We start from the raw sequence: 27678 nt of genomic DNA on the forward strand, positions 1-27678 counted from the left end.
ACTGGGTATTCGTCACCACCTCCCATCATTGATTAGCCAAGGGCTGATTCTGGGGCTGTTACCTTCGGGCGAAGAGGTGTAGTTACTGACAATTGAAGTTCAGCAGGGGCACACTCAAGTAGTAAGTCTCTAGAAGGTGGATGGGCCAGCGACTGCCAGCATGCTATCCAAAAACCAACAAATCTGGTACGCCACACTAGCACCAGATGTCTCAAAAAAGAAGCTACCTTGTTGTGGGGACACGTACTGGAGTTCCCCCTGTTTAAAAGTAATAGCCCCTAAACCCTTTGCTTTCCACCTGCTTTTTAATCAGCTCTTTAATAACCAACATATCCATCATTTTCTACACGAGGAAATTGCACCATACACTTTTTAAAAAGAGGCAGGGGGATGCAATCCTGAGTTCTTAAAGTGCAGACACATTTGTTTTCCAAATATTACGATGCTAGACAAGCTATTTCTTCCCCCATGTGCCTCATTTGCCTCATCTGGGAAGAGGACTTAGCATTATTCTCTGTCAATTTCCATAAGGTTTGAGAAGTCTCCATCAGAAAATGTTAGGAAAGCAGTTTTAAAAAAGTGATTTCGTTCCTAAGTAATAGCAATGTCTTTCCAAGCTTTGGGGTGGGAGGAGGAGGGTATTAGCAGGATGGTTTCCATTAAGCTCATCTTAAATCGGCCATCTTGCATGTGCTTATTTGAAGGGGGTATAAAAATTATGTTTTAATTTAAAAATGCCCCCCACACACATTTTGGCTTCTTAATCATCACTGTGTGCCACAAACAACCGCTCCTTAATTACTGTGATATTAATTTTATATGTCAACTTCACTGGGCCCCAGGGTGCCCAGATATTTGATCAAACATATTCTGGATGTTTCTGTGAGGATGTTTTTGGAGAAGACTAACAGTTACATTGGCAGACTGCCCTTCTAAGTGCAGTGGGCTTCCTCCATCAGTTGAAGGCCTGAACAGGAAAAAAAAAAAAAAAAGACTGGCCCTACCCAAAGTAAGAGAGAATTCTCTTTCTTGCCTGAGTGCCTCTGAGCTGGGGTGTTAGTTTTTTTCCTGCCTTCAGACTAGAAATGACTGGAATAATAATTCTTCCTAGATCTCGAGTCTGCTGGTCTTCACACTGGAAGTACACTGACAGTTCTGGTTCTCAAGCCTTGGGACTTAGACTGGAACTGAACCATTGGCTCTCCTGGGTCTCCAACTTGCCTACTTTCCCTGAAGACCTTGGGACTTTCCAGCCTCCATAACTCCATAACTGTATGAGCCAATTCCTTATAACACACACACACACACACACACACACACACACACACACACACACATAGAGCCTACTGGTTCTGTTTCTCTGTACAATACACGTAATTAGATTTTAACAAGATGATTAGAATATCAGCTAGTTAGAGGAAGTTGAACTGCTGTCATCTGTGCAGATGACTACCAGTTTGCTTCATCTGGGCCAAGGAAAAAATGAGCAGATGAATTTATCCTATAAACTGGGCAGGGGCTAGGGAGACTGCAAATGCCAGGAGTCAAATATCAGACAGCCCACATCATCACCATTTATGTAAAACAGGGGAGTGGGAGGCCCTAGTGGACCCCCAGGTATTGGGAGCCCTCCAGTTGAGCATTCCACTTTCACATGAGCAAACAAAGCTAGATTTTTTTTTTCTTTTTTACTTCAACCGAATCCGGGATCAAAACCCATTCTGACGTCTGTAAGATGTGAACTTCCTCAAAGAGGTGTGTGCCCTCTACAGATGAGCTCCTCTCAACCCAATGGGAGTAAAGATTCAAGAGGCATTTGCAAGATGAAAGGGCCCAAGGCCCCTGGAAAAATGCATGCACATGTGCATGGAATATTTATTCATTACATAGTAATAGATCCCTATTAGAATTGGTGTTTTAGAGCAAACTCTTCTAAGAGCAAAAATGATGATTTCAGGTGTTCATGAGATGCTCCTGCTGAAATCAGTGGGAGTTGCTTTCCATGTAAGCACTTGTGCTGATTGGCCAGAGGCATGGATGACAATTAGCACACTGTGCAATTCGCATGCTGCTCTGCTCTGCAAGAAGACTGGGCTGCCAGGGAATAGGGTTAAATGGCCTTCCTCCCCTCAAAGCAGCATGTCCAGGATTCCACAGTGTGTGAGGTGCTGTGCTGAATTTGTGCTAGGCCTTCATTTATAGATATAACTTGTATAGAATGTTGTAATTAAGCTGCCAGACAGAAAGCAATCTGCTGTGCATGGAGTGAGAAACTCTTATTGTTCGCCAACCTCCATATGAGAAAGTGACACCTTAGGGTCACATCCACATACCTACCCCTGCTTCCTCAATTGCACAAGGATCCTTGAATCCAGTCAGGCTTTGCATCAAGCATGTGAATCCTGCCATGTTGAGTGAAGTGTCCTGGGATGATGGAGGTCTTGGAGTAGGATCAGACACGGCTGTGGGGCACGTGCCTTGCTTCACAATAAGCCATGCCTCATTAGTGAGTGTGTATTTACAAGGATAATAAACTCCATTTGTAGGGTGATGTTCTACAGGCATCTGGAATAGAAGCCAAGAGGAATTCTTCAGAAACAAATAGGTTGAGCTGTGTCATTCAGAGTAAAGCTTCTCCTTCCCCAGCACACTTAAGCAGATTTAGCTATCAAAAACCTTTGACATTCTAGCATGTTCCCCTCTGCCACAGTCCTCAGGATCCCACAGAAAGACCCACTCAACCTCTGCCTCATTCTGCTCCATTCCTGACCCTTTTCCAATCAGCTAGGGAGAGAGAGGGCCTAGGGATCACTAAGTGTCCTATGACTTGCTTGAGCTTCCCAGAGACATGTCCAGCCTTTACATCCTGAAGCTCTTTCAGCTGCCTCTGGCTTCCTCCTTAACCTCACCTTCAGCAATGCTGTTGGTTATAGCTGTTCTTTCTGCTTCCCCAGCAACACTGTTTATAAACAAAATCTCCAGGCTGAACTCCAGATGTTTCAATATGGCCTCCAAGGTCCAGATTCCATTCAGCCTCCTCTTCTCCTCCTCACCATGGTCACTTCCCTATTGTGATCTTTTCCTCATGCTCCAGCTAGGCTCCTTATTTTAAAGACCTCCCCCCATTACTCCCAGTTCTTCACATTGAGAAAAATAAGAGTCTTTTTTTATGCCTCTTTCATCCCTTTCCTCTGTTCTTGCAGAGAGACACATTGTCTGAAGAATCGATAGCATTCGATATTAATTAACATGCAATGATAAGGCCGTGTTATGACAGTTGCCCTAGTTGGTACCAACATATATTCTTGATAACATCTTTTGAATTTTTATGTATTGGCCTTGGGTCACAATGATTGCAGCTTCTCATCAGATTTTCTGTCAAGTCTTGTTTACTTTTCCTTAACACCAAGGAAAGGCCAAAAATACGTAACATTCAAACTTAAAATCTGGAGTTAGAGGTGCTAAACTAATTTCTGAGCCTTCATATCTTTCATACATCTTTCCTAACTTTTTAGGTATCAAAATAATGTGGCATAAATAGCGCTGAACCTGGAAGAAGAATACCTAAGTTTTAGTTACAGTTTTGTCCCTTATTAGTAAGCAGATTGCTGCCTTGGTTTCTGTGTCTGTAAATTGGATATACTGACTTCTGCCTTCCCCAACTCAGCACATTATTGCCAAGAAAATCAAAGGACATCAAGTTCATGACAGCATGCCTTAAATGTAAGATAGACCCAAGGTGCAAGGGATTCCTTTTACCAACATCTGGGGCTCTGCTAGGTACTGAAGCCACAATCATCCACCAGCCTTTTATCTTTCCCCATTTCTGTTGGAACTCTAGTTGAAACAATGTCCTGTGTAGTTAAGCAGATATTTGAGGGGTTTTTTTCCCCATCGTGTTAATCTTATTCATCTTTTTAAGGAAAAAGATACTACCTTTGTGACATTCTCGCTTTAAATGCCCAAAGGCCAGAACCTTCTTTTTAGGTCTGTTACAGAGAATGAATAGAGCTGATGAGAGCCAGAGGCCAGGGGTATGTTTTGATAGTGTGTTGACCATAGATGTGGAAGAAGAATTTGAAAAGGACAGTCTTTTTGAACATGAGATTGTTTAGAAAGTGAAATTAAAGAGGGAAAAGAGCAGAATGTCTACAAAACACTAAATAGGTTTTAAGGTACATCAGACTATGTATTTATTTTAAATGATAGCTATAAAACCTCATTAGAAATGAAGTGCTGAAAAAAAGCCTCCTGACTTGTTTATAAATGGTTCACTGGAGTCCGTAATGGAGTGGTTACTGAATTAGGAAAAAATGATGATACATACCAGAAGCTCAGAGCTCGAAAATGAGTATCTTCTCAGCAACATCTTGGAATGTGGTCTAAAGAAGGCAAGTGGGGTACAGTCATATCAGTTGTCCAAGTAGGAGAAAGAGCTGTTGACTTGGAATGAGAAGGCGTGACTTCGAATCCTAGCTGCTGCACATGTCCCTGTTTCCTGAGACATACACATTCTGTTTGTTTTCTCATCTGTAAAGAGGAGATTGTCACTGAGGCATAGCATTACTGTAAATTTCTATTGAAATAACAACTGAGAAAGAATGTAGCAAACATTATGGTTGGCCTCCCAATATTCATTTCCACCTCAGGGGTATGAAGTTATTAACGCATTTATGGTAATTTTCCCTGCAAACAATTGGCTCAAGAAGCTTGGCCTGGGCCAGTCAGTGAATGGCCTTCTCCAAATCACATGGATTGGTCCAGGAATGAGCTTGTGACCTCATTTGGCTAGTCTTCAGGGGACAGAATGGTTGGAGGTGTAGAGAGAAACCACATGAAGAGCCAGCTTCTCTTTCCTTCTGGACTTGGGAGTATACAGCTGACTGGTATGGAGCTCCTAGAGCTGGTTCCTACAGACATGAAGCCAAAGCTGACACACAGGATGGGCAGAGCCAAGACAACCGCAGGGAGGTGGAGACAGAGGCTCTAGATTAAGGCAGCCCTGAAGCTTGCTTGAATTCTGGACTATGTGCTAACGCATCCTTACTATTTAATATGTTACTTTCCACCAAAGGCATCCTTACTGATTCAGAGTGCTTGGTAAACTGAATATAGAAGACAACACTAAAATCACGTAGCAGTCAGCCCTATGAGCTTTTGTGATTTGTATAGGCCTTACTCCAAATCCTGGCTCTCCTACATGTAGCTACATGACCATGGACAACTTTATTAACCTTCTTAAATCTCAGTTTCCTTGTATGTAAAATGTGTCCGCTGCATATTTTATCATGATCTGACACAAGTACAGCATTCAGCCTGTAGTTAGCAATCTGCAAATGTTGTTATTCTGCAGAAATATGAGGGATGGTGAAGGTCAAATGCATTTCCACATGGTATGTCCAGCCACGATTCAGTGGCTATGGTCCTTAAAGACCTTTGCAGAGGAGAGTCAGGCACATAGCCAGAGAATCCAGGAGTCTGTGCACCACCCCCAGGCTAGAGAAATACTGGGCTCTAGAGTACTTGGCAGGATCTCTGATACTAGGGGTCACCAACCCTACTGGGAGGCAGGTTAATGAATAGAGAGGGCCTGGGTTTCGGAGTCAGACTTGCACTATGTCAAGTGACCCTGTTTTCCCAGAGCTTTGCTTTCCTCCTCTGTCAAATGGGGATAATAGTAGCTACTTGCCAGGATTGTTGAAAGGAGAAAGGAATAAACAAAGTCCTTTGCGTGCTGCCTGATCTGGGATTAAGGAATAACCTCAGTTGGCTCCCTGGTGACTCCTGAAGACCCTTCCTTCCCAGGATGATGTTCAGATGCCTGTAAGGAGAATTCAAGGTTATACCTCAGAAAGCCCAGTTCCTCTATTGAGCCATGTTCAACCAGATAAGTGCAGGATTGCAGATAACCCAGATAACCAGGATTGCACTTTTGGATTTCATGAACTCTTTATCAGAAGTCTGGGCATATAATGTTTAGAATCAGGAATATTGAGACATAATTGATATACAACAAAATGCAGGCTTATATAAGTATATTGTCTCATGAGTTTTGAGTAGTGTACGAGCTGTGTAACCACTATGGCAATCAAGGTACAGAACATTTTCATCACCCCCAAATATTCCCTTATGTTCCTTTACATAAAATCTACTCTCAACACCACTAGTCCCAAATAACCACTGATTTGTTTCTATCATTATACTTTTGCCTTTTCTAGAATTTAATGTGAATAGAATCTTTCAATTAATGTAAATGCTTTTGGGAAACATCTGTATTGTATGTCTTCACAGTTGTGTTTTCGTTTTTTCATTACCAGTTGGTATTTCATTGTATGGATATACCACATCGTTTATTCACTAGCCAGTGGACACTTTGGTTATTTTGAGTTTGGGCTATTATACACAAAACTGCTCTAAACGTGTGTATGAGTCTTTGGGTGGACATATATATTATCTTCTCTTGAGCAAGTGTGTTATTGCTGGGTCACATGATGAGTGTATGTTTAACTTTACAAGAAACAACCAAACTGTTCTCCAAAGTGGTTTTACCATTCTGTGATCCTAAGAACAATGTATGAGAGTTCCTCTTACTCCACGTTCTCATCAACATTTATTATTATTGGTCTTTTTTGTTTTAGCCGCTTTTATGGGAATGTAGTGGTATCTCACTGTGATATTAATTTGCATCCCCCTCATGGTTGATGATGTTGAACATCCTTTCCTATGTTTACTTGGCGTGCACATATCTTTTTTGGTGATGTAGGCATTCAAAGTTTTGTGCAATTTTGTACTGAATTGTTTATTCTCTTAGTAGTATAAGAGTTCTTTTTATTCTGAATCCAAACCCTTTGTTAGATATACTTTTTTGCTATTTTCTTATAGCTTGTTGGTTGCCTTTTAATTTTCTTTATAGTGTATTTAAATAGTAAGGTTTTTTTAAATGTTGATTGTCTAAATTATCATTTTTCTTTTATGTTTTTTGCTTTTGAGCTCTATTTAAGAAACTGTTGCCTAATGAAAGCTTGCAAAGATAACCTCTGTTTTCTTCTAGAACTTTTATGGTTTTTCACTTTTATGTTTTAGTCTATACTTTTTTGTACAGTGTGAAGAAAGAGGTGAAGTTCATTATTCTCCATATGAGTATGTAGTGTTTCTAGTACCTTTTTTCAAATCATTATCTTTCTTACATTAAATTATCTTGTCATCTTTGACAATTGACAATATATGTGTGAGTCTATTTCTGGAATGTCTGTTCTGTTCCACTGGTCTAATGTGCAACTCCTCATCCAGTACCACGTATAGCCACATAGAATTCAGGTAGCATCAGTCCTTTAACATTGTTTTACTTTTAATATATATATATATATTTTTTTTTTCCTGGGGTGCCTGGGTGCCTCAGTCGGCTAAGCATCTGACTTCAGCTCAGGTCATGATCTCATGGTTTGTGGGTTCGAGCCCTGCGTGGGACTCTGTACTGACGGCTCAGAGCCTGGAGGCTGCTTCAGATTCTGCATCTCCTCTCTCTGCTCCTCCCCTGCTCGCTCTCTCTCTCTCAAAAATAAATAAACATTTAAAAAAGTTAAAAAAATTTAATAATTTTTCCAAATATTTTTTCTAAATAATTGTAAAATCAGTTTGTCACTGTCTGTAAGAAAGACTGGTAGTGTTTTCATTAGAATTGCCTTGAATCTACAGATGAATTTGGAGAGGTTTGACATCTGAATAATATTGAATCTTCTTTTTAAAAATTTTTTTTCTAATGTATTTATTTTGAAGGAGAGAGAGAGCATGAGCAGGGGAGGAGCAGAGAGAGAGGGAGACAAAGAATCTGAAGCAGCTCGAGGCTCTAAGCTATCAGCACAGAGCCCCATATGGGGCTCAAACTCATGAGCTGTAAAATCATGACCTGAGCTGAAGTCAGACACTTAACTGACTGAGCCACCCAGGCACCCCTAGTATTAAATCTTCTAATCCATGAACATATTTAAAGTGGATTTCTCATAGATAGAAAATAATGGGATCTTGCTTTTTTTTTTTTTTGGGGTAATCAATTCTGACAGATTCAGCCTACTAATCAGCATGTTTAAGCCATTTACACTTAATGTAATTATCTAAATGGTTGGGTTTAAATTTGCCATCTTAATATGTTACCTTTTACTTGTCCCCTCTGTTCTTCATAGTTTTGCATTTTTTTCTGTCTTCTTTTAAGTCATTTTTTTCATAATTCCCCTTTATCTCTACTTGCAGGTTATCCCTTAGTGCTTAATGTAATGCTTAAATGTAGTCTACATCTTTATTTTAGCACTATCTTAAATAATATATCATAGATTGCTTTCTTGTAACCTCTCCCTCCTTTATGCTATTGTTATATTTTATGTCTACATATATTAGAAACCTTGCAATATGCTGTTATATTTGCTTTAGTTACTTATCCTTAAAAAGATTTAAAAATAGAAATACATTTTATATTACAACACATACTTACCATTTCTGGTGTTTTGTTTTTTTTTTTTCCTACATCCAGATTTTTACCTGATACTCATTTTCCATCTGCCTGTGAAAATACACTTAATGTTTCTTACACTAAAGATCCTCTGGCAATGAATTCACTCAGCTCTTGTTTGTTTTTAAAATATTTATTTTTCCTTGATCTTTACAATAATTGAAAAGTTGATTAATTGAAATTAATTTTATAAGGTTAATAGTTTTTTTCCTCTCTCTCTCAGCACTTTAAAGATGTAATTCTACTAACTTCTGGATTATATAGCATCTGACATGAAGTCTACTGTCAGTTTTATCGTTGTTCTTCTGTAAAGTATCTTTATTTTCATTTGCTTTTAAGATTTGTCTTTATCATCAATGTTCAGCAACTTAATTATGATATGTCTTACTGGAGTTTTCTCCATGTTGGTTCTGGTTGGGGTTCATTGAGTCTGTTAGATTTGGGGTTACAGTTTATCAAATATGGTACATTTTTGGTTATTCCTTCACGTAAGTTTTCTTCTCTTTTCTCTTTTTCCTTTTGGAGCTCCAGTTATACATATTTAAACTACTTCATATTGACTCTAAGGTAACTGATGCTCTATTTCTTTAAGTCTTTTTTCTCTATATACTTTATTTTGGATCATTTATATTGTTATGTCTTCAAATTCACTGTTGGTTTTTTCTTTTCTGATATCTCTGCTAATCTGTTATAAATCCTAGATAGTGTATTTTTTTTCCAATTTTAGTAGTTTTTTTCCTGTCTATAATTTTCATTGAGTATTTTTATTATTCTGATATCTCTTAATTATGTTCAAGTTTTACTTTATAACTTTGTACATATTTATAATATCTATAATATTTTAAGGTTCTTGGGGCGCCTGGGTGGCCCAGTCAGTTAAGCGTCCGACTTCAGCTCAGGTCACAATCTCACGGTCCGTGAGTTCGAACCCCGCATCGGGCTCTGGACTGATGGCTCAGAGCCTGGAGCCTGCTTCCAATTCTGTGTCTCCCTCTCTCTCTGCCCCTCCTCCATTCATGCTCTGTCTCTCTCTGTCTCAAAAATAAATAAACGTTAAAAAAAATTTAAAAAAAATGTTTTAAGTTTCTTTATGATAATTTCATTATCTCTCATTAATGCTTTTGTTTCTATTGATTGATTTTTCTCCTGAACATCATTATCTCTTATTAATGCTTTTGTTTCTATTGATTGATTTTTCTCCTGATTACAGATCATATTTTTCCGTTTTATGCATGCCTAGTGCTTTTTGACCAGATGTCAGAAATTATAAATTTTACATTGTTGGGTGCCAGATTTCAGTAGTCCTATAAAAATTTTTGGACTATGTTCTAGGATTCTTTTAAAAGTATTTGCAGATTAGTTTTATTTTTCAAGGCTTACTGTCAAGTTTTGTTCTTTGTTCAGGGAAACCTTTATTCAAAGTATAATTTAGCCTCATTATTAAGTATGTCCCTTCTTAGAACTCTAGCCTATAGCCCATATATTGGAAAGCCTAGCCTCCCTGAATGGTGGAAACATAAACTATTTTCAGCTTTATGTGAGCTCAAGAAATTATTTAACTTAGTGCTTCATAGTAATTGTTTCTCTGACATCATGAATGTAGTTACCTCATGCATGTTCAGATTAGTACAGGGCCAAAGACTTTAGGCATACCTCTGCTATTATCTTTTCTTTACAATATACCGCCCTGCAAATTCTAGCAACCTTGATCCCCACCCCACCCCACAAACACACGCACCTATATTTATCTCTTCAATTCAGCAGGACCTGCAGGCTCTGTATTCCTTCTCTCTGTAGTTCAGTCTGGAAACGGTAGTCAGGAAGAAGGCTGGGGAGATTGTAGGGCTCACCTCATTTGTTTCCCATGATTCAGAGGTCAATTCATATGCTGCCTACTGTCCAATATCTGAAAAAGTGTTTAATAGCATTGTTGCAGTTAATACTTAATGGACAGAAGCAAAAACCTCTCTGTATTTTTACCTATATCCATATCCATTGGTCTGTTGGATTTCATTACTTCTTTATTATCTTCCTGTAGAGACAACCATGGAATATTGGAGAGTGGAGAGTGGCAGCTGAAATGGAAAGATAGGCTCGCATTAACCTCAGCCTTCTCTTCACCCACATTTCAACTGAAGTCACATAAAAGAAAAATAAATGGTCCTTAAATATTCACTTAAAATAGATCACCATATAATAATTAAAATCCTGAACCAAGCAAGTAAGGTGTGTTAAAGTGAATATTAAAAAAAAAAAAAGAAAGAAAGTTTAGGAGTATGAAGACTCAGGCTTTCTTCCTTTCTGCATATAATTTAAAAAATCATTGAGACTGATTAAATATAGAGACAAATGGAGAAAAACATCTATGAACTTTACATTTGTATCTTTCTGGAGGCTTTCATTAAATATCTATAACTACAATAATATGAACAAACTGAAATAATTTGCAATTTTAGAGCATGTAAAAAATTAATATAAAAAAAGTTTGGGTAATAATACATAAGATGCTTTAGCTCTTGTAAACATCTTTAATAAATTTTTATCTGTTATTAAGTTGCTATGTCTGCATCTCCCCGTGTTTCTTTGTTTTTATATGCTTCTTACCAAATCAAACTGTTTTGAATCTCTTCCTGCAACATCTTACCCCCAATTTATTTTCTTTCCTCCCTTCCCTCAGTTGCTTCATCAAAGCAGATATTATCTAGGCAGGTGAAATGGAGAATAGAGGCAGTAGTCCATATAATTCAGAAAACCTGATATGGAGTAAAAGAGATTTAGAGACACAGAATTACCCATAAGAGCCATCTGTGTCTATCAGATTCTCCAGATAATTGTTTAACTTTTCACTTCCTTTGGCAGGACAGATAGAGATGGAATGAATGCAGGAGAGAAGTTAGATTATTGAACAGATTCAAGGATAACCTTTGGGATGGATATGCTGTACTTTCTCTACAAGGAAATCATGATTTACTAATTTGGGAATGTAATCTGAGAATATAATGAGTCTGCAAACAAAGGAGAATCTGTAAACATCATTTGTTTAGATGTTTAACATGCCGTTCATGAGCACCAGTCCAAAAGTATATTTAAAGAAGATGCAGACAGCTAAGTTATAATTAGATTGGGAGGAAAAAAGGTGAGGATAGAGTAATTCTGTCATGGATAGAGAATGAACAAGGATAACAGGAAACAAGAGGGAGAAATAAGCTCGCATTTCTCCAAATAAAACATTGTGATCACAGATCAGGGCTGGAACCATTGTGGTTCCACATTGTTATATTCTAGAAAGTTTGGCTAATGAGAGTACTGTGTTTGTGTTTTGTTTTCTTTTAAGTTAGAATAATATCAAAGTAAATAGGGCAAGACTTGACATGTGGATAGGAAAGTGGTCAAGGGGTAGGCATTGCTTTTTGGGGAGTTAGGAGGGATCTATGTGTATACTCATCATCTAAGACTTTGACCTGAAGTGATGACTCCCAAAATAGGATGTAGGAGTCTGTGATCAAAGTTCCTAGACCAGCTGACCAATTCAAACAGATGCTGTCAGTTAAACCATACTGGCCATACTCTTCTATATCACAGTAAATATTGCATACAAGTCTGAGCATAGTTTTATACAACAAGCATAGTAGCATAGCATGAAATGAAGGAATATGTGAAGATCTCAAGATTGCTCAGTCTGGGGGGGATACGAGAATAGAGATAATTATTAACATTTTTAAAATCAAGAAGGGTTTGGAAAGTTGCATAACAAATCCCAAAATACTAGACCAAGACCACCCTCAGAACCTTAAATGTTGTTTTAGTGTCAGTGACAGGAAGGAACACATAGCAAGAAAAGGATTTTTTTTTTCCTTCAAGGGTTTTACCAGCTGCATATGGGACTAAATTCAAGAAGTATTTCTATGAATTGATGGTCTACATGGGCATTTAGAACCCGTCTCTAACCTTCTCCAGTTTATATTCTTAAATGACATCTCACTACAGTATTTTATGTGATGCTACTATAAGATGCAGAATGTTTATTCACCAGAAACCAACCCCAGCCTAAGGTGGCATTTCTTCTATGTTAGTTTAAATAACTTATCTTCATCTTTATAAAGAAATTCCATGGTCTGGTTTGTCCCTCTAATTTTTTGTCATGTTAATTTCCTGTATTCTTTCTCATATTCATTCCCTGTGTAATAGAATTCCAGACCCCCAACATCCAACATCCAGGTCTTCCTTTATATCAAAGAGAGTGTAGGGGAATGGAAAACAAATTTCCATTCTTCTATAAACTTTTCAAGTTTCAGAAAGCTTAAATCCACTTGGAATTCAGAGGCTGAGTATTCTCATGCATTCCAAAGCCATCAAATTGAATTTACTCTTCCAAAAGGTCATCTTAATGCCACAGCCAAAGTTACCCCATGGTTGTGAATAAATAGCCAATATAGTCATCTCTGACGACTTTGAAAAAACCATGGAGCCAACTCAGAATGCATAACCTCCATGTAATTGTTGTGGCGTTGGCAACAGGATTATTTTTTTTTAACTTGTTTCAGTCATACAGATGAAGAGAAGGATGTGCAAATAAAGAGATCTGTTCTCCCATCTGTGGTTTAAATTTCTGGTGCCAACACCGCACGTAGCTTAAAGATGTTTAGGAACCTGGAGAGAACTCATACAAAGATTTCTTTACATGACCACTTGCATTAGAAGAAAGCATGCCAATTAATAATGTGGCATGAATATTAAGCACCCATATAGACACCCTTTCTGGCTGGTGCATTGTATTGGATCCTCACTGCATTTCTGGGCTGAAACTTGTAGATAGGATTGAAATGCTCAAAGTAAAAAAGAGTTTGGATTTTAAATTTTCCACTTTTCTAGGATTTATTAGTGCTTAAGAGGACAAAAATCAGCGGTTACTAAAGTAGTTTGTTTGATTCTGTGAGAGAGGGTAGATCACTGCATGGGAGCAAGTACACTGTTTAGGATAGATGAGCTGTACCCTTGCTAACGGAAAATCATGGCTTACTAATTTTTGAATGTTCCCTGAGAATGTAATAAGTCTGTAGGTAAAGCGACATCAGTAAGCATCATTCATCTAGACTTTTAAAAAGCCTTTCAGGTGCCAACTCCAAAATGGACTTCTTGAGAGAACAGACTCCACCTTTTCTATATATGAGGCAGCTTGCAGCCAACTCCAAGTACTTTGCTCGATCTTCACAATTGCTCATTAATGATTGCAATCAGCTAACTGCCCCTCCTCCCCACCCCCCCCACCCCCCCCCCACCCCCACCCCCCCAGCCTAAGGAAATGGTTGCCAAAAGGTAATCTCTTAGGAAACAAACACAAGGTAGTTGTTTGGTAAAATGTACCCAGGTGCTGCAGTAATATACTAACCACACAGATGGAAATTTGATTTACCTTGGGCTCCATGACAGTGTGTGTGACGGGCCCCCACCTTTCCCTCACAACCACTTGTGAAACTTACAGAGCACCTGCTTTGTCATGAGTACTGCGCCAGGCTCATTACAAATGTGCTGTCGTTGTATGCGGTCAGAATCGTTTCCAAACCCTGTTGTCACACAGTTAGCAGGTAGCCCCACAGGTCTTCAAGCCTTCTCTTTCCGGCTCTGAGGCCTGTTCCTTTCCACTTCACCTATTCTTTTTCACTTCATTCTTCTGAATATTCTGAGTAACTTAGAACTCAAGTCAGGTTTTGTCAAGCCTATTCTGTGAAATAATCTCTTTGGACAAATACATTAATAATACCAGGAATTTGGGTTTACAAACTCAAGCAATTAAGATTTGTGCCACAGGATCACAAAAATGTGTGAGAAAAGAGAATTGTGTGAGAAAACGTTCGAGACACTTTAATCCATAGAGGAGAAGGCTGAGGGAAAATCAGCAACATTTTCCAAACACTCAAAATCATTGCTAATTCAGATTCCACCAACCTGGAAATTTATATTAACTGAAACAGTGCTGGAAATAAACTTTTCCCTTTGCAGCTATTTTTAAAGATAACATTACTGTGTAAAGAAATAGTACAAAACAAGTTTGGAAGAAGCCTAGACAATCCACATGAGAGAACAAATTGTTTTAAAAGAGAGAAACTCATTGTTTTGTGTAAATACATATAAGATGTTACTGCATAATCTCATCTACTCACTACAAATGTTCCCAGGAACTTGACTCTATAAGAGCTTAGTTCGTACAGTACTAAGGGCACTGATGTCAAGTGGGACTCCAGCACTCAGCGTGGCATCAAAAATTCCTGAGGATGAGGGCCAGGGTGATGATGCCACTCTGGCTCCTGTTAGATCTGAAACCTTCAGACCAGTGATGCTTTGGGGGGCGGAAGAGGAGGGGCAGGAGATTGAGGAGGACACCGAAACATCATCCCAGGTGCTGTCCTTTGTCTTGGTCATGGACTCTTGTTCTAACGGCTTGGAAGTCTTAAGAAATTGGTCTTTAAAATATCCAATAATTCTCAATGATCTTATCCCTCTGGCTATCTGAATTAATGAAGTCTGGCTGTATGTGAAAAATAGCTATACAGAAGAAGGAAGTCAGCTATTTTCTTTGGTTGCTAGAGTCAGAACAAAAGGCAGCCGATTGGGATTTCAAAAGCAAAGCTTCATATTAAATTTAATTTCAGGAAGAATTTTCTAAAGATTAGAGCTGTTTTTTTTTTCTCCACCCGTTCTTTTCATTACACTCAGTGAGAACTATCTATGTGTCAGGTGCTGTGCTGAGCACTGATGATGGAGAATACTTGATCAGCCTATCGTTATTATCAGCTCTATCAGCATATAATTACCATACTGTTGAAAAAAGAAAATATAGAATCAGGAATGGACTTATATAAGAAATTAATAAGATCCAGTCTGCCCCCAGGATGTTTACAGTCTAATAACATTGATTTTGAGAATTGTGCTGTTTTCTGAATGTTAGCTCTGTGCCTGCTCCAGGCACCATGCTATGTGTATTAGGTACTATGTTTCTAGTCCTCAGTGCTCCCCCATGAAGAAGGCTGTATGATCTAATTTTCAGATGAGAAAACTAAAACCACCTGCTGAGGTTTCTGGTATAAGGAGCATTAAGTGCTAATGCTCCTTGGTGAAGTGAGTGGGGATTTTACATTGTGCACCCTAAGTTAACAGTTGGCAAATCTGCAATAGAAAGGTTTCTCCAGAATTTCTTCTCTGCCACCATCCAATGCAGAACCTCACCCTTTCTGGCTACTCACCCACTCATGGGCTGCTTTTCTCCCTTTTATGTACAGTAAAGTTCCCCTGTACTGAAGCTTTGATGCCAGACAGTATTCCTAACCCAAGGACTCTGAGCTTTTTTCCCAAAGAAGGAGGGCATAGAAATTTCTGTATCAGCTGCTAAGAGACCAAAAAGATATCCATCTCCTTGCCTGCCAGAGATCTACAAGGTGGTAGGTTTGAGGGGTGAGCAAAAGATTCTGAATCCATCCTGTAAAAGATTCCCTGCCACTCTGCTGCTGACACCCTAAATGGGACTCAGGGGTGCTGAGATGGTGAGCCCTCAGCTCTCAAGTAGCCAGTGTTTTCCTTGGTGTAGCCAGTGTTTTCCTCAGTGAGCTACAAATTTCTATATGTGCCATGACTTTAAAAGGACTGGGAAGCACCACTGTGAGTCATTGATGAAATGTCTAGGGCTGGTTGGTGCCCATAAGTGAGAGAACTTAACCTTGAGAAAATGGGAGATAAAGGCAAATGGGACAATGAGAAGTACATGGAAGGGCTGACCAGGGTCACAGGAGTGATTAGTGACCCTGGAAGAATGAAACCTGCTGGTCCATCCAGAGACCCAACCCTTGAACTCATTAGCAAGGCCCTGTTGGCATCTGTTCTCACAGCCACAAATGTGAACTTAGACTTGTCAAGATCAAGACTGTCAACTCATTTGAGATGCAAGGTCAGCTTGCCACTTTGAACTTTGTTCCTATCACAGCCATTTAATTACGTTGTGGTTCTTATAATTCTCTCAGAAAAAAAAAAACTGGCTTCAGAAGTACAATATCTTATACTTTCTCAGGTTACAGTATTTTTATGAACTGTGAGAAACTTACAGCACCTTAAAGAAAGTACATAACGAAGGGGTCAGCATTTTTCAATATAAACTCCACCTCCAAAGGTTGATGCAATTCTGGAGAAATTTGCTTGAGGGTGAAACTTGGCATATGGTGTCTGAGTCCCTGACTGTCTACACCTCTTTTCATAGGTACTTACAAATGAGTTCTTCAAATTCACTACATTTGGCATCTGTAATTATTAGAAATAAAAAATGACTTTAATAGCAAGTGGTTTGTGAGTTTAGTGTCACACACTTCTCAGAGAATCTGAGAACTCAGGAATACCAAAAGTCCTGTTTTATATATTCTAGTATGACAGTATTGTAAAAGGAAAGAAGGGAAAGAAAAATGATTTAAGGAGACAGAAACCAGAAAATTTTGGTATTTTCCAAAGAGTACCATACTTAAACAGCCTTCATCATTTTTCCTACCCAATACCCCTCCTTACCCTATTTTCTGTCTTGTGTTATAGGCCAGGACAGCACACACAGGCTTTGGTGTCTGTAGCTTTTCCCCAGAAGCTCACTAAAGAGGCAGCCATGGATCTCATTTTGCTTTTTGAGTCTCCATTTGAGAGGATTGGATTCAGTGCTCCCCATCAAATACTTGTAGGGGAGAGAGTTCTTAGACAAAGCCAGAAAAACTGCCCTTGAAGACAATGCCTATCACCTAGTCCAGAGAGCAAAGATTAAGGCCAGAAAAATGTTGGCATGGAAGTCTATGGATGCAACTGAAGAAGACAGAGGGAAGAGTTACTGAGCAATAGTGGTTCTCAGGAACCATGCAGATCAGGGTGTGCAGGCATCTTGCATGATGGGGCAACAACCACCTAGACACAGAGAATGTCAACAGTAGACTCAGACCTCAGGATGGGGAGCAGGAGAACCAGCTAGAATTCAGGCACCTGCTCCAATTCCAGAGGAGAAGCTGAACTCCTGCTTAGGAGCAGAGGGGCATTCTGTGAGCTTTGCATTCACAAGGCTGCCTCAATGGCTATTAAACGAGTGGACCCCACATCTGGATTTATCCGTACTTTGGGCAAGTATCAGGATAGCTTGATGGTTAAGAGCATGGTCTTTGTAAATACATCTGACTGGATTCAAATCCAAACTTTTTTTTTTATAGTGCAAGGCCTTGGGCAAGTTACTTGGACCTTTTGAGCTATGATTCCTCATTTGTAGATGGTGATAATAGTTCTTACCTTATAAGTTTGGAAGATGAAGACTGATGCAAAGAAAGGAGTAAAGTCCTTTGGCCACAATAAGTAACTGGATTTGATGATGCATGCCCACAAAAGGAAAAGAGCTCCACCTGCCTCCTCCTGATGAGCACTCTTTAGTTCAGGTGCAGTCCTGAAGGTGCTGGGAGTAAATTATTACGGGAGGTAGCCTGGGGCACGTGGAGACTAACACACCTCCGCTGCTGTGTGCCTTGAGTCTGCTTCCCATTCCCAGACACTGGACCAGTTCTGATGAAGACCCACGTGCTCCTGTATGAATGATACTGAAGTAGTTCAGCCTCTTAGAATTGCCCCAAGTACAACGCACGGATATGCTAAAGCCGAGGGGTTTTGTGTTTCTAGGCTAAAATGAAAAAAGGACCTCAAATTCTGAATAGCAGGGTCTTTTTTTTGAACTCTTCTGGCAATGCCTCCCCATGCAAACATCTGTTCATTTTCAAAAAGGCCCTTCTGTAACAATCAGGTCCCCTTAATTGAGGAGAAAATGAATGGAGAAGATAAAGAATAATCTTTAAAATTGATAGAGAGTAAAGCTGCCCAGGTGGAGGCCTTGAAATGAATGGAGCTAAACTTAGCCCTTGTGATCCTGCAAAACAAAAGCCTACCCCAGAACATAGTCATATGAATCAAGGCCCCTGCAATCCCTAACCAGTATCTGAGATCAGATGGCATAGGAGATGGCTAAATGCAAGAGCGTATCTGCATCTTCCCACTAAATATCCCTTTGAAAACAGAAGCTTCTCCTTTGATAGGGACTGTCTTCCCAGTGCTTCCAAAACCAGCATCAAACCTACTAGAACTTACAACAACCACGTCTGTCCACACCCCTACCCTTTTGTTTTTTTTACCTTACTATTAGGAAATTCCCAGAATTCTTCCACTCATTTACAGCAAAGAGGTTTTGAGGAAGAGGGTAGGGAATGGACAGATTTGGGAATTCTGATACTAATTGCTCAGCATCAAAGGCAATTATGTAAGAAAAGCACTGATGGATAAACTATCTGCTAATATCTAATATATATACTAAGCATTTTGTGTATGTCACTGTTCATTATTTAATTCCTCCAGCCACTTCACAGTATGCTTGGTGTCATTCTCAATTCTAGAAATTTGCTGGCAAACATTTTTATCCTCACAGCAATCCTGTGAGGAACCTGAGACCTCAAGAGGTTAAGAATCCTGTGTTGGGGTCGTGTAACAGTTATTGACTTTACCATTTTCCAAACCATTGTTCACTGTAAAATATTCACTGTTGAGCCTCTTGATGCAAAGATTATGCCCTATTCCGTTATATTCTCTGCCATGCCTAAAAGGGTGCTGAATTGTGCCTCTTACTTAGTCTTAGATGTATAAGCTGCTGACAAAAACTTTACTAAGGATACTTTATTTGAAGATTGTTATATAAACATGAGACTTTTGGGGTGACAAACAGATCTTGGAAGCTGTCTCATTGGCTTTGGTAAATCATACCACCATTTTAGAAGTGAAATACATAATAAATTTTTCAGATACTGAATTTTTATCTGTGTATAAAATTTCTTAAAGATGAGACACAGCAGAATATGTTACCCCCATATGGTAAAATCAACTTGATTTGTTTTAGGGAGTAGTGAGATCTCTGGGAGTGACAAGATATCCGAAGGTACTGATGGGTTTTGTCACTGCATAAAGTCACTGAAAGACATGAAGTGGCTCTGTGGTCTTCTCAACAAATTGAGTTCAAATGGCACTTGGGCCAAATGAAGCCCACTTGATACAGTGATGTTATCATGGGTAAGGTATGTTTGGGGATGATCCCTGTAGCGTGTGAATTACTTGCCCTCACAATTAAATTTGAGAGGCCAGAGACTCCGTTAACTGACAAGTGGATGATAATTCATGTAAGAGATGCACAATTACCTTTGTCAGGACATCACTTCAATGTGTTATGCGTGCTCATTACTCATCATATTTCGGTTAATAAATTTCACCTAATTGGTTGAAGTCATATGATTCCCAGTTGAAATAAAGCTTACCAAAAATATGTTTTGGTCTCTAATGACTGTTCTTTTTGTATGATAATTCTGGAGAACCAGCCAGGAAAATGTATATGTGACTCTCACTTCCAGGAATGGCTGGCTGCCTTACCTCATATTAAGTGAAGGGAGTATCTCCATGTTTAATTAAATCTTATGATGCCACTCACTGGAAATTTACTACCCCATTAATAGTATTTCTTCCTTCTAGATATCTCCCTTCCTCCAGATTAGATACAAATGCCTGTGATACTTTTATTCCTTAATGTGAATATTCTTTAATCCTCACTATGTTGTTACTTTGTCTAGAATCAAACTGCCTGATGAGGACACTGGACAGTGGGATCGGAACCTTCCCACTCCCAGACTCTGGAAATCGCTCCACAGGGCGGTACATATGCCACCCAGACTCCCCAGAGGACACCGAACCCATCCTGCCTCTCCAGCCAACACTTTGTGCAGCTTCCTCTATCAGAGCTCAGACCCTTGAACGAGAAGTGCCTTCCTCTGCAGACAGCCATGTCTCTGCAGATAATGCCATTGTTCATTCCACATCCGACCCCATCATGACCACCAGGGGGATGCGTCCTCTTGAAAGTCGCCTCCCCAAACCAGCCTCCTCAGGTAAAACACCTATGACCTTCCAAATTAGATTGTTTCCACACCAAAATAATGCACTTGCTAAAAAACAAAAAAAGTGGAAAACAGGCAGCAGAGAAGGTTTCCACCAGGAGGTCAGTCAGTGACCTCTGCCCCATGGAAACGTGGATGCATGAAAATTCCTGTAAGTCCTCAACCAAAAAGTAAAAAGACGACTATTAAACATCATCTACTCTTAGCATTACATTAAAGAGTGTACACACATATAAAGGAAACAAGCACCTAAGCACAGGTATATGGATATATAAATTGATTAAGAGAAAAAAAAACACAACATACCCATAGGATTTTATCTTGTAAAACCTAAATCTGAATATAGACCAGGTTAGCCTCAAGACATAAATTTAGCTGAAATGTTGTTTGCCCTCTAACCAGAAATGTATGTCTTCTGACATTCCCATCCTGCTCAAATATATTTATATGTTGAACTATAAAAAACTTTGTTTGATATCTCAGCAGTAGATTGTGCATTAGCTGCAATGCAGTGGAATGAGCCTCTGCACTGAGACGTACCGCCCTTCGTCACCGTCAATTGAAACAAGCTTCCATGATTAAAGACAGGAGCAGGCTAAGGGTCAAAGTTTTTTTTTTTTTTTTTTCATTGTTCCCTCAAGATTAAAAATATCTATTGCAGTGCAGGATGATACTAAATAATTTTTAACTTGCATGGCTTATGTTGCATTTATGACATGCATAAGCATATGAACGAGAACTCTAAAGACTTTCTTTTATAATTTGATGACTAGAAAGGAGCCACAAGTAGAAATTATACTATAGGCTTTTGAGAAATTAGAAAAGAAGGCATTTAATTAAATATCTTTGAATAAATGTGATTGAGCTAATCCCATGGCTGAGTTCTTCATACAATAATACTAACTGCCATGAATGTTTCATCACAAACTTCTGCTCGTTTCAAGCCAAGGCTACATTTTAAAAGGCTGTAATGCATATTATTTTTTAAATAAATGCATTGTTAATTAATGACACAGCCTCCAGAGATTCAGGGGCAAGATCTTAGTTATAGATTATATGCTCCATGCTTGAATAGTCACATGTGTGACCTCAATTCAGCGGCGGGCTGCCAAGTAGACTTCATGATTAAACACTGTCATTATAACAAATTGAATAGAAACCACAAGCCTTGAATTGCTTCATAAGAAGGGGATTGGAAGGAGATTGTTCTGATCTTACTGCTAATATCCACTGTGCTGGATTTTGGAGGTTTGTGTCTTAATTAAATTGTCATGAAGAGTTATAAAAAAGTAGTATATGGTAGAGAGTGAGGTCAACATAACTGCAGGGTATTTTTGTGTCTCCCACCCCAAAGCTTCCTATCTATCAAATGATGCCATCACTGTGGTCCAGAGGCAGGGCTGCCTTTCCGAGGCTTCTCTTTTCTCTATGGCCATTGGTTACTCAATTAAAAAGCCAGGGAATGGAAAAACAGCTGGAACAAAAGGAGAGTGAGGTTATTCTTGCCTAGAGGAGGAGTCACTTCCTGTTTAATTCCTGTATTTGTTTTCTTTTGTTTTGTTTTTTTAATTTTTTTTAACGTTTATTTATTTGTGAGACAGAGAAAGACAGAGCATGAACGGGGGAGGGTCAGAGAGAGGGAGACACAGAATCTGAAACAGGCTCCAGGCTCTGACTGTCAGCACAGAGCCCGACGCGGGGCTTGAACTCACACACCGCAAGATCGTGACCTGAGCCGAAGTCGGCCGCTTAACCGACTGAGCCACTCAGGCGCCCCTCTTTGTTTTTTTTTTTTAATTTTTTTAATCTTTATTTATTTTTGAGAGAGAGACAGAATGTGAACAGGTGAGGAGCAGAGAGAGAGGGAGACATAGAATCCGAAGCAGGCTCCAGGCTCCGAGCTGTCAGCACAGAGCCTGACATGGGGCTTGAAAACTCATGAACCGTGAGTTCATGACCTGAGCTGAAGTCAGATGCTCAACAGACTGAGCCACCTAGGCTCCCCTAATGCCTGTATTTGAATTGGTTTTTCACTTATTCCCCTATCAAAAATAGAGGTAACTGTACAAACCTCTCAGTGCTGATGAAAATACAATTACTTCGCTTCTGCTCACAAGCAGAATGCTGTTGAGAGGCTATCACAGCATGTCCTGTCGGTAATCACTGAGGCTGGAGGATAATAATAGCAATTCTCCTTTCTGGCACAAGGAAGGAGTACACTCTGCAGGTTAATCTACTATTAAGGGTAATGGAGGCACTTTCTTTAATCATTCCCTGCTAATTACGCCCTTGCTACTCAAAGTGTGATCCATCGGCTAGTTGGGATCAGGATTGCCTGGGAGCTTTTCAGAAATGGAGACTTTCAGACCCGCACTCTAGACCTCCTGATTCAGAATCTGCAATTTAACAAAAACTCGGCTGGTGCGTATGCACATAAAAGCTTGAGAAGCACTGCCCTGCCAGATCTTTAAGAGCAAAGTTTCCCGTTGTACATTATGAGTGCATTGGGAATGACCATAATGGGTATTCTAGGAAAATAAGGGTTCCCTGCCCAAGTATCTTTGGGAAGGGCTTCTAATTTAAATCCTGTTTTTGGACATCATGACAACTTCCAGTAGCACAATGAAGGCTCTGAGAAGTGATCCAAAAAGGAAACCTGTTTGTTATTTGATGGATAACACTATTTGAGGACTAATCATTGTTTCCCAAATGATTTTCCCCCTAACCCCTTCCTAATGTGAAAAGTCTATCATTGTTTTGTGGGAAAGTTTGCCTTCAGCTCTCCAAGGTGGACATCCTCTACAGATACACACAACATGCAATGCAGATGTTTAATTAGCACAGATTTACAGGGGACAGAATGTTGGGCTACCTAGCTTTGAGTGTATTTGGACTTTTTTTTTTCCTGAATGTCTCCCTCACTTCCCTCCCTGAACTTGTAAAGAGTTCAAGAAAGCTGATTGTGGTTTGATGTACATTTTCTCATTTAGGAAAAATCAATTCCCAAAAGCAGAATGAAGCAGAGCCAAGGCCTCAGACCTGCTCGTCATTTGAATATGCTGAAAACACAATGGCAACTGAGCAGCTTCCAGACTGGGGCTGTGCAGCCCCCACGGCTGAGACCCAGGTAAGGGAGAGGCTGACAGAAGGGTACCTCCACTTATTGCCCTGACGGTGAACAATGATCTCCTTAAACACTTTTACAATAGATTCAACTTTTGAATCAAATTTGCCATTGGCTCGGTGAATAAAAACTAAGGTCCACAGCTCACCTTTTTGCCTGAATTATTAAGTGATAGCATGGATTGTTGGGAGGAAGTGAAACGCCTCCACAGATCTGCACCTAGATTCTTGAGGCATAGATGATCTGTCCAGACTAGGTGGCATAGAACATTCCCAAGATAAGAACACCACTGAGAATGATTCAGTGATACTTTTTCATTATTTTCTTCTTACTTTTTAACCTTTACCTTGCTCCTATGAGACAGATAAAGGAGGTATAATTATACTTCTTTTAGGGAGGAATAAACTGAGGTCTGGGGTAGGCCAGTGACTTGCCAGTGTCAGAGTGTCAGTGAGATCTCTGTGTCTTCAGTCCCATCGTTTTGCTATGGGATCTTCATCCACCCTGAGATGGCACACATATGCCTCCTGATGTGTGATTGGACCTGGGAAGTTGCTCATGGCCCAAGGACATTCTATCATCCCTTGGGGTTACCTGATATTCTCTCCTAGGCTTCCTCCTATTTACCTTTTCCAGCTAGTTACCTGGGCCATATTCAAACTGTTCACTGTTTCTCAACTTCCTGGGGCTGGGCCCCTTCAGTGTCTTTGGTGGCACCTGGTAGTGACAAGGTGGGGGAAGAGGAACATATGGATCAATTATCAGAGTTTCCCCCACCCTTCCTTGAATCTTCCCACTCCTGCTGCCTTTGCCTCTCCCAAACTTGGCATTAGGAGCACCCATTGCTATTTCTACTAGAGTTTCTACCAACTTATGTTGAGAAGATACCCAAATTAGCCCACATCTGGGGTCCCCCACAGTCACTGGGGCCGAACCTTCTTTCAGCCTTGAGCACCTCAGTATGGTGTTATGGAAAAGGAGAGAGAGAGAGATCCTCTGGGCCCAGAGTCTCAATTTATAGCAGAGAACACAACTCCAGAGAGAAGCTGGACCATGCTCAGGGTCCACAGGAAAGGAGTCAGGACTAGAATTCAGCCCTCAGAATTCCATGTCTAACACTCAGAAGGGTAGCCTCTCTAAGGCAGGAGCCTAAGAGGGAAAAGAGTAAGCCAGTGTACTTTATCATGCCTTAATTTAAAATTTGTTTTAAGTTTATTTATTTTTGACAGAGACAGAGTGCGAGCATGAGCTGGGGTGGTGCAGAGAGAGAGAGAGGGAGACACAGAATCTGAAGTAGGCTCCAGGCTCCAAGCTGTCAGCACAGAGCCTGACGCGGGGCCTGAACTCAAGAACTGTGAGATCCTGACCTGGGCCGAAGTCGGACATTTAACTGACTGAGCCACCCAGCACCCCTATCATGCCTTAATTTAAACATAAAAATGTTAAGACTCCTCCAAATCAATGATTCCCAAATTTGAGTGGGCATCAGAATCACCTGGACAGCTATAGATCCATGCATACCATGTCTGATTTGGTACTGTTGGGTTGAGGTCCAAGCATTTCTGACAGATTCCCAGGTGATGCTGATGCTGCTGGTCCATGGGCTGTCCCAAGGACTCTGTGCTTGCTTTGGGAACTGGAAAGTTGAGAAAACCCTAAAGACACCCAGAGTTGGAAGGGAAATCATTCAAAAACAACAGGTGGTGACAGTGGCAAAGAGGTTTAGGCAAGTCCAAGAAAGTAAATGTAATAACAACTGAGTGCCAGCCCAGGGACTGCTGTCCCCCTGTATGTGAGGGAAGAACACTCTTCCCCCAACATATATGCCCACCAAATACATACCCCTCTCTGGGGTTCTCTCCCTCATCCTGCCCCAGCTCTGCCCACTGGAAATCCTGCTCTGATTTGAGAGAGTGATTGCTATGGCTTGGAACTTAGAACCCTGCTTTGCTGACTACCAGGGAAGGAAATTTAGAAGCAAGAGTTAGCTTACATTTCTAGCACCAGCACAGTGCCTGGTTCCACTAGTGTTTATTGAATGGAAAGATGAAAATGTGCATCTTATCATACCCAGAAAATGTTACTGAGGTCCTGCTGGAACTCTAGATGTGGGGCTCCCGTAGAACAGCCAGGACACTTATCCATGAGGACATCATCCTTGCTGGGCTACTGGTATCTCTTGTATTGAGCTCTGTAACCCCAGAGACTAGCACACCTCTTGGCACAGAATAGACACTCAATAAACATTTGTTAAATGGGTGAATGAATGAATACATGAATGAAGGTATAAAGGAAATGAATTGTTGCTTGAACTTGTAACCCTAGCTGAGGGAGCTTACATCCTAAAATGAGTTTTTATAATTTCCAACTGAATGACATCCTCCCTAACAGACTTTAGAGACCCATCCCATACATCTGTACCTGAACTGTCTAGGATGGGTGAGGTATAATGGGCTCTAATGGGAAAGCCTTCAAACCTAAAAGACATTCTTTTATAATTCCTTACACCGGGTTGCAATCTTGGATCTAGTATTCTGATTCTATGCACAAAGGGGAAATGGTTTGTACACTATCAACCACCTCAGCAATTCCTGGCAAGGCCGCATCACCACACCAGTGATGTCTCAAGACTCAGGCTGTGTGTGCATGTGAGCAAGAGGGGAGACTGAGTCCCTCAACCCATGAACTTTCAATCGATTCAAGGATTATATCGGGTTAGCAATCACACACTTCTAAAGGCTCCTGTCCTTTCAAGGGATAGAAGAAAATTATAAATTAGGCAAGCATGCATTCTTTTGTGCTTAAGGTTGATTTTTTTCATACCCTCTGATACTCGAAAGCCAATGCTGAGATCAGTTAAACAAATAAGCCATTAGGCTTAAAAGAGCAGCTCATAATAGGCACTTGAGAAAAATAAGACCCCATAAAGAAGGGTACAAAATGCAGAGCAGGTAAATGCAAGGACTTTCCTCTGCTTGGGACAATGGCTTCCGAGTGGTCAATGGCTTCATTACCACAGCCCTGTTTCTGCAGCTCCAATAATTGAGTAAACTGTGCCAGCTCGGCGTGAGGCAGATAGAAAGGAAAAGCAGAGTTGGTCTTGGGGGTGGGGCAGCAGAATGGAATTCTGTGCGCACAATGACAGCCAACTGTGAACTGTTTGCCATTCTCACAGGATGTTCTGCCCCATTTTGACTTGCGTGAATAATCTTAACAGTCTCGTATTACTTATTCAGGACAAGGTACCCAGAATGTGTGCGTACTCTGCCAGTGGTGGCAGTGATAGTGACAGTGACCTGCACTATGGAAATAATGGTTTTGGAGCTGGAAGGGGCAAGTTAGTGAAAGCAATGAAGAGCGCCACCCAAGGTAATTTCTGGGAGCACCTGGGCATTCGGGGCTCCTCTCTCTCTGGGAAGCCGCTGATTTTGCCTTTCACAGTACTCTGCCTCCATGCCCCCACCCTTGACTTTACATCTTAGCCCCGCGTTTTCTCCTGAGATCTAATTTTCTGCTATGTACAGAAGATTGTCTATGTGTATCAATTTGTTTTCTGGTATAATCTTCATGACATTTCAGTGCAGTCTATAAGGATTTTATTTCCAAATCTGGCAACTCCCAAAAAGTCTCCAATTGAGTTATCTCTGTAATGAAGGAATGACTAGAAAGATAACTTTGTTCTTAATTACATCCTCTGGCAAGTTAAATCATCCAGTGAGCCATGGATGGAGTCTTCCAGGCTTTTTACTAATATCGTGCTGTGTAGCTCTGCACCTGTGAGCCATGCTGTTATGAACAGATCTGTTTGTGAAGTTCAGACTTGCTCACTGTATTTTCTTCTTGAATCAGAATTGGCAGCAGAAAAACCATCATCCCGAGGCATTTAAAAATGTGTATATTCAGATGGCCCTTCCTTATAGCTACAGGAGGACAGATGGACCCATAACACAAACTGGGATCTGGGATCTACTTTCCTTGTAATCTACTCTGGATTGTCCAAAATATTTCAGTGATGCAATGGAGAATCATTTTGTTCATACTAATCAACTTTTTTTCTAATACTAATT

General features: G+C 40.2%; 1 protein-coding gene across 7 annotated transcripts in view; it reads left to right on the forward strand.

Moving 5' to 3' along the window:
• Positions 1-27678, forward strand: part of NCKAP5 (NCK associated protein 5) — a 959339-nt gene that overhangs the window by 879810 nt on the left and 51851 nt on the right. For 6 of the 7 annotated variants that reach the window (XM_019454167.2, XM_019454177.2, XM_019454159.2 and 3 more), the window contains 2 exons: positions 20164-20478; positions 23478-23614. In XM_019454167.2, coding sequence (XP_019309712.2) covers positions 20164-20478; positions 23478-23614 — 452 coding nt within the window. Of the gene's footprint in view, positions 1-20163; positions 20479-23477; positions 23615-26847; positions 26981-27678 lie in introns of all 7 variants that reach the window. The other variant, XM_019454202.2, reaches the window with a different exon arrangement.

The sequence above is a fragment of the Panthera pardus genome, unplaced genomic scaffold (genome assembly GCF_024362965.1).
Source record: "Panthera pardus isolate Hobbes unplaced genomic scaffold, ASM2436296v1 HiC_scaffold_10, whole genome shotgun sequence".
NCBI lineage: Eukaryota > Metazoa > Chordata > Mammalia > Carnivora > Felidae > Panthera > Panthera pardus.